The 8,247-nt window shown below is 40.8% G+C and overlaps 1 protein-coding gene and 1 long non-coding RNA gene across 2 annotated transcripts in view; both read right to left on the minus strand.

Moving 5' to 3' along the window:
* The window catches only part of LOC127914562 (putative nuclease HARBI1), a 3,920-nt gene extending 1,958 nt beyond the window's left edge, over positions 1 to 1,962 (minus strand). Inside the window, exons 1-3 of the mRNA XM_052491607.1 lie at positions 1,815 to 1,962; positions 1,427 to 1,538; positions 1,252 to 1,332 (exon numbers count right to left, since the gene is read on the minus strand). Coding sequence (XP_052347567.1) covers positions 1,252 to 1,332; positions 1,427 to 1,538; positions 1,815 to 1,883 — 262 coding nt within the window. The 5' untranslated portion in view covers positions 1,884 to 1,962. The remainder of the gene's footprint in view (positions 1 to 1,251; positions 1,333 to 1,426; positions 1,539 to 1,814) is intronic.
* A 717-nt stretch (positions 1,963 to 2,679) lies between these two features.
* Positions 2,680 to 3,251, minus strand: LOC127914585 (uncharacterized). The gene is made up of 4 exons (XR_008088928.1): positions 3,122 to 3,251; positions 2,942 to 3,039; positions 2,822 to 2,863; positions 2,680 to 2,754 (listed from the first exon to the last, which is right to left on the minus strand). It is a non-coding gene; the product is annotated as an uncharacterized LOC127914585 (long non-coding RNA).
* Between the last annotated feature and the right edge of the window lie 4,996 nt (positions 3,252 to 8,247).

Below are 8,247 nucleotides of genomic sequence, written 5' to 3' on the forward strand. Positions count from 1 at the left end.
TATTCTGTGGAGCTAGCCTGCTCCAGACCAGGCTAAATTCCAGGATCTATTTAATCTCATCCCTAATGTCAGTCAGCAGTCACCACAAATGGAAACCAATAGTTATTTCACTGCTCACTATACATTGTTATCACATATAACTAGACCCACTGTCATTATTTAAACATTTGTGATCATTAATTTCAATGATTTTGGATAAAAATGATTTTAGATGTTGCTATCATTAGATAATTTACAGTTTCCCATAGACTATATATAAAATGATAGAATATTAGGACCACAGAGGGAAAAAAAAAGACAAGTCATAATATTGTAACCAGTTGTTTTAAAGGAGGACAGTTGTTAAAATGACAGATGCGGGGCATTTCGTGAAATTGTACTTCAGTATGGTTTCATAAACAAAGACATGCTGATGTGCCAGAATATTAAGTATCACATTGTCATAAGTATCAAAACAATATGTAGCTTTTCTGCAGAAAGAACCAGCCTCATAAATTTATGACTTTATCCTTTTTCTTCAGTGTGGCCCTAGTACTCTGTCATATAAACAAATACACATTCCATATGAATATAAAAACACAATGTGTAACATTATGTTCCTTTATTGAATAAGGACAAAACAAAGCAGGTAAACCATCAGCTCCTTTCGAAACTGAAGTCACAGTGACTCTACAAGATGGAAAGCACAGAATCCAAGCATATTATACAAAATGATACATACACATTCAAAGGTCTGTATATAACACACCCTGCATGTCTGCACACTAAAATAAATGCAGGACAAATCCATACACATCAACTGAACAGACAAATGAATGGATGCAGTAGCCTCCCTGCAGCCTTGTATTACACACAGTATACCGCACAAACATCATAAGAGGCCAAATTCATAAAAAAACGAACCCAAAAAACCCAAATTCCTCTGCCACCGCAGGACATATTTAACAAAATTGAAAGCACACATACTAACTAAAATAATTCAACACATATTGGTCCCTCAGCAGCCGACCACTGTCGTCATCAGGGAAGATTGCCGGATTGTCCCAGTCCATGGCTGGTGGCACTCTGGGGGCCCTCTCCTTCCTCAGGCAGGCCACATTGTGGAGGACAGCACAAGCCACAGTAATATCACATGCCCTAACAGGGCTGACCCAAATTTGTGAAGGCAGTGAAAGTGTGCCTTCAGGAGGCCAAAGTCATTTCAACTCTGGCCCTGGTCCTGGCATGGGCATGGTTGTAGGCCTGCTGTGCTTCCGGGGGTCTGTGAAGGTGTCAGGAGAAAAGGCTGGCAGCCACACCCCCTGTCTCCCAGCAACACACCAGAGAATTCACCTGTCAACACAAAATCTCATCATTACTACCTCATAAACACAGTGATATTCTTGACACAGCCATGATGGTTATAAATAGGGGTTGTGTGGCTTACCTTGTGATAGGCACTGATAGATTTCAGAGGCCCGAAAGATTCTGGAGTCATGGACTGAGCCAGGCCATTTTGCCACAACATTGCTGATCACACAGTCAGCATTGCAGACCATCTGAAATCATAAGATGAGGAATATTACACCAATCAATGCACATCACTGGCAATGCAGAGTGTTCGTCAATGGACAATATCAAAAAGTTATGTTCACCTGAAAATTAATGCTGTGAAAGGATTTCCTATTCACAAAATCGGCCTCATGGGCACCTGAGGGCTTTTATCATATGTGTGCAGTCCACTGCACCAATGACATTGGGGAAACCTGTCACACAAAGTAATGAGTATCCTACTATGTGTTAACAGTTGTCCTGTAATTTGTAGATCCTCTTACCTGCAATCCTATAGAACTCCTCTTTGATGTCACAGAGTCTTCTGTGGCCAGGGAAGGAGATGAAGACATCTGCTAATGCTTTGATAGCCAGACACACACTCCTTATTGTGCGGCAAATTGTGGCCTTGTTCAGCTGTTCTGCATCCCCACTGAGTACAGGAAGGCTCCACTAGCAAAAAGCGCAAGGCCACACAAACCATTTGCTCCACACTCAGTGCATGGCTCCGTGCAGTGCGGTGCTTAATCCTGGGACCCAGTAGTCTGCATAGATACCTGATGCCATCTGCAGAAAACCTGTATCTTTCATATAGATGGTCGTCAGGGAAGGCCAGTGGGTCCAACCGGTCCCTGAAGACCCTTTCTCTCCTGAAGGCTCTCCTCAGCACAAGTGCTTCTTCATCCACCACATCTCGCACGAATGGGCATGCCATTGTCAGAGCAGAAAGGAACACACAATTTTGGGCCTTCATATAGGCTAGTGGCCACACCTGGTGCTGGGGGGGGGTGGGCAAAAGAGGGCGATGCCTTATAACGATGACTTGGTTGTACTGATTGCTGGGAAAATTAAAAAAACCTTAGAAAGATGCCACCGTCCTGTGTGCTCACAATAAGAGCTCATATGTCATGGCTCACTTGACTTTACGAGAATATACCTAATTTTTATTTTGAGCTGTGTCATCTTCTTGGAGCTGGGGGAGGAAATACAAATAATGATTAATACATTTGTGTTACAGTTAGCATACAGTGTACATTGAAGGCATATCTCACCTCCCTCTCAAGTTTTTATTTCAAGGTCCAGTTTCCTAATTGTCCTCTTTTTATTTCGGACTCCAGTGCAAGATTGTCCATCTTTTTTCTTCTTGTACTGAATGTCTATGTCTGCCAGTTCTATTTGGCGCCGGAGGTGGTTGCCATACAACTTTCTGATAGCTTGTGAGCTCTGTGAACACAATACAATTAGCGCAGCTGGAATTTGGCAGGATGTGGTGTCCTTTTATTAATCGCACTATGTTGCCAGGCTGGTTTTCCCACTGTATAGCATCTGGGTCCTGTAAAAGAAATTAGATTTTTGATTTTGATGAGGACTCCTCACCATTGTAGAGTAAATAGTACTTTCACAGTCTTACCATGATACCTCATGCCTTCTGGAATCCAGAGAGATGGTCTCCTCCTCATCATCATCGTCTCCATCATGTGCTGTTGCTGCTGCACTGGGGCCTTCACCCTATCACATTTAATCGGATTCATATTGAAGCTAGTAGACAAGACATGCCAGGCCTACAGTATGCCTTTGATGGAGTACTCACTGGATCAGCATCGTCTGGTGCTTGTGCTGGTGGCTCTAACAGGAACACAGTGCTGCCAGACACTGCAAGGCAATAGGTAAACCAAAGTCAGACAGTCCAAATTGATTCAATATGAATGTGGTTGTATCCCATGTAGAGATGGAAGGACATACCTTGAATGAAGCGGGTGGCATCTTGGGGAGGAACCTATGCTCGTCTCTTTCCCCCAGGGATCCCCTCTAAGACGGGCCTGCCTTTATTTAGCTCCAAGGCCATGTCCTCTGCTGGGGTAAGGTCAGCCTTTGGTGACCCACCACCCGTGCCTTGTCTGTGGGTATTCTTTTCACTGCTAAAACAGTACAGACAATGTGTGAGCAGGTACCTTCTGGGTACAATATATGCTTGTGCTTTGTTAAATATTAGTCAGGGACCATACCATTCTGCAGAATGTTCTTGTATTTGATTTTTGACCTGCTGCCATGTCCGTTTTGGCCCGTTCATGTTTAATCTACACACACACACACACACACACACACACACACACACACACACACACACACACACACACACACACACACACACACACACACACACACACACACACACACACAGCAAAAAATTACTTGGTATTTTTGTCTTGTTTTCAGTAAAAATAACAAAAAAAAACTTAAATAAAGATGTATTTTCTTGATTTGCTAAATGACCTAGCAAAATAAGTATAGTTTAGACAAAAAATATAAACTTTAAGTAAATGTGTGCTTAAAACAAGCAAATAAAAAATCTGTCAATATAATAAAAATTCTCTTGAAATAAGTTTACTTTTTCCATAAACACTTAATTTTAGAAAAGTTCTCGTTTCACTGGCAGATTTTTTGCTTATTTTCCTAGGTAATTTTGCTCAAGAAAATATTCAAGATGTTTTTAGATATTTTTTTTACTGAAAACAAGACAAAAATACTAAGAAAGAAAGACATTTTTGCAGTGCAGTGAGCAACCGACCTTGGGTCCTTTGAAAGGCGCTATATAAATTAAAGTGATTATTATTATAGCTCATCTATTTATTCAATTAAATTTTATTTATATAGCACTTTTCACAATTGTTTCATTCTGTCAAAGCAGCTTTACATTAATGAAAGCAGGAGAAACACAAAAAAAAACGGTGGACAACATAAGAAGCAGAGTACAACGGCTAAGATTAAACCGTACTGAGCGTAGTAACGTTAAATAATAATGTAAGGCATTTACATTTACATTTAAGTCATTTAGCAGACGCTCTTATCCAGAGCGACTTACAAATTGGCTTTAATAATAATTTATCATAGCTTTATACAGTGTGATGGACTTACTTTACACAATTTCACTCATATCTGCAGTGCATTTCAATTAAAAATTTAACCGTTTCATAATTACAGTACAACTGCGTTTTTGGAGATGTGAATTAAATATTTGAATTGTAATTGTGATGTTTCAGCGGAGCGGTGAGTGTGTAATTGTGCACTACTTACGCATTCAGGCGGTCTGCAATACTTTGCCACGCTTTTCTCTTTGCTTTATCACTGTGGCGGTGTTGCCTTTCTTCTTAATTATATCTTTTACCTCCTCGTATGCCTCCATGAGGATTTGTGCTTCCGACAGGGGAAAAGTACGCGGCTCTAGTTGCCATGGTAAGTCAGTTAATCTGTGGCGGGGTCTATTTGAGTGAGCCGTGAGCGCGCACCTATCCAGGATTGGTTTCACCTGGTTTAATGAATCGTGTCTGCTCATCCTGGCTTGGTCTTTGTGCAACCAATTAAGCCTGGACGCACATGTTTTGGCTTCATTGAGCTCAGCTGAGTCATTTATCCCGGATGTCTTAATTCTACTTTTTGTGCAACAGGCCCCAGCAGTGTAGTTCAAGAAGAGTTAAGAAAATATTGACCGGTAATACGTTCCAAAAATATAAACAAAATGCGTCGTCAGGTCTGTGCCCCTTTTTGGGGTAAAACAAAGCATTTTCTGTGCAGCGAATTATCACGTCGCTAACTTTGATCACGTTTCTTGACCGTTTCGGCAAAAAGTATGCCGAAAAGATGCTGTGTCACATACTGCACCAGTAATAGTTCTAAAAACCCAGGTCTCCGGTTCGCACGACTTCCTTATCACAAGAGATCCAAAAAGAAGAGCCTTATGGCTTCAGGCCATCGGCGAGAGGATGAGATAGGGAAACTGGGACCAAGCATCTCCGTAATGGTAGCTAAATATAGGAGATTAAGCAACTCAAACTCCAATGATGTGGCTGCTTCTGAGGATTTGTTTAGCTAGGTAAATTGTACCAAATACAAAAACGTACGTTTATTTCAGGGTTCCACGTAAATGACCATCTACATACAAACTACGTGCCAAATATTTCCCCTAACGACAGGAATCTTGTTTAACAGTTAAAAGTACTTTGTGAATTTCACTAGGTTCATATGTCGTGTTGATTTGTTATTATGCATGCCTGCATCTTGGGAGAAGGGAGTGTGTACTTACGTGTTGCCCTGCGTGCACGTGCTCAAATAATTTTCATGCACTTTGAGAGGTTGGCCCTTTTCTTGTCTTCAGAAAAGTTTGATTATTTTAAGCACAAAGTCATACACAGTGTTTTGTTCATGAATAATGTTGTCTATTTAGAGGTTACTCAAGTGGATGGTAATAGTTAAGATGTAATTGTACTTTTAGGATGATATCAACATTCTGAATTCAACATGTGGTTAATAGCTAGCTAAGGTATCAGCAGGCTATTGTATGTGTGAACGATGGCTAGCTCCTCGAATGATCCCAGTCCCTCCTATTGTGTATCTGTTGTAGAAAGAGGCGACGATTCGCGGAACATATGTGCTCAACAAATGTTTTATTTTCTTTTGGATGCAGGATGCAGAGTGAATTCTGCTTTGTTAAAACTCCCTGATCTCCAAAGTCCCCGTCTATAGTCTCAATCAACCACATACAACCCAGAGTAACAGCGGTGCAGCACAGCACCGGTTACATTGGTGCCTTCTAGACCCGGATTCATCGTTGATCGACGTCAGCTCAATCACGGCGGCGCTGCTGCTCTTAAGACTGTTTCCATCATTGAGGTACTCTTGCCACCTTGTGGCAAAAGCGGAGCTGCAGTATATTTTCTTTCCTGACTTTCTGAAAACGATGTATTGAGAGCGCTGTTTATGGTTAACTAACATAGAAGTGTGTTCATCAACAGACATTTTAACCTAACTTTAGTGGCATGGCATTTTATAATGGTGATGATGAACCCAAATTTACTGCTGGAAGGGGAGGTTTTTCCTCATACTCTGATCAAACCCCTGTAAAACGTGTAGGTGCAGTAGGTTCCCCATGTTGTGCTCCACAAAAAATAGGGATGATAGCCCTTCATCTAGTGTTAATCCAAACACCCCTGTAGATGGTCTAGCTGAGCTGGTCACTCAGACAGCCTGGGAAATAGGGAGCTCCATTAGGGAAGAACTACAGAGTGGCAGGTCCAGTACTTATGAGCCACCCGTAAGTACAGAGAAGATAAGTGATCATCATTCAGAGTCAGTAGGATATGTAGACCTCAGTAAAAATTAAAGTTCATCATGCAATCAGACATGAAGGAACCTCCTACATATAGAGGAGATGGTACAGACAAATGCTCCATTCATGAATGGGAGGAGTTGATGAGAATGTACTTGAGGAGGAAGGGATGATTAGTCGATTATCTGGCAAAGCAAGAGACATGGTAAAGATAGGTTGGACCCAGGTGTAGAGAAGAGGCCAGATGAGGAATAAGTGGTTAAGGATAAACATAATACTTTACTGAGAACCGGTAGACGGTACACTTGGAAAACAACAAACTCTAAGTCTCAAACTCACTCACTTTGCTTTTGCAAAGGACAACAGGAAACACACCTCTTTTAACAGGGAAATCATGAGTAAATAGGACACACCTGAGTCATTAATGTCTCTAGGACGGTCTCTGCCGCCCTCTGGTGACAGGTGGAACCATGACAGATTTGTTTTGTTATTACTGAAGGCTGTCTTATATAAGGATGTCCAATGCACTTACTTTTTACCCCAATCCTTTTAATCTTCAGATGTCATTTGGTTGTGAATGTTTTGTTATGTTACTGAAGTCTGTCTTGTATAAAGATGTCCAATGCACTTTCTTTAAAGGGCCTGTGTCTCCTAATGCACATGAGGCGAGTCTGTCGGGACAGGGTATTTGAAATTCAAAAACTGGAACAAACCCCATGTTCCATTGAATATTGTTAAATATTGTTTGTATGTGAGCAGTTTTCTTCTAAGCAGATGAACTGTGCAGAACTTTTGTTTACCCTTTGTATATTTCCATGTTGAAAAAAATTCACAATTTATTTGGATAGTTTGACCATCTTTGTGTAATCAAATGGAACTATCTGTTGATATGCAACTGCTTGCTAGCATTATGGTTTAGATTTACGGTAAGGGTTAAGTTTAGGTTTAGGATATGGGCAGGGTTGCACATTTTGGGGGATATTCAGAGGTGGAAACTTTTTCCGTGGGAATTAACGGGAATATATAGGAATTAACATAAATATATGCAAATTAATATTAACACCATTTAAATGTAGATGTTTTTTGCATTGGATATATTTACCGTATCATATGGAGACAGAAACATACACATTTTACCTTATCATAAGTAGACAATTGGACATTTTAAAATCCTTCCAATAGAAAAAAACAACAATTTAGTTACGAATTGAACGTTAATTAAATGAGTTGACTCTTCACATAGGATTATTTCACTGAACAACAAAATAAAGGAATATTGAATGATCATCGCATCTCTCAAAATCTTTTCAACATACATCTTATGTTAGTGATGACACCATAGGCCTTGTTGATCTCCACACCAGACAGGATGCTCTTGCCAGCATACTTGGGGTCCAACATGCGCTGCGGCGTGTATGGGATTCAGGCAGAAGTCTTCATGCTTTTGATGTATTCAGAACTGCAGTTTCCTCTGCTTGGAGCAACAGTGAAGTGGGCAGGGCAGTACGGATCTGCAAGCAGAGTCTGAACATCAGACAGGATGGCATTGTCTCCTCAATCCGCGCAATGGCTACTGCTATAGGTTTCAGGAGTTTCAGGCTGCTTACCACTCT

Source organism: Oncorhynchus keta, chromosome 33 (genome assembly GCF_023373465.1).
Source record: "Oncorhynchus keta strain PuntledgeMale-10-30-2019 chromosome 33, Oket_V2, whole genome shotgun sequence".
NCBI lineage: Eukaryota > Metazoa > Chordata > Actinopteri > Salmoniformes > Salmonidae > Oncorhynchus > Oncorhynchus keta.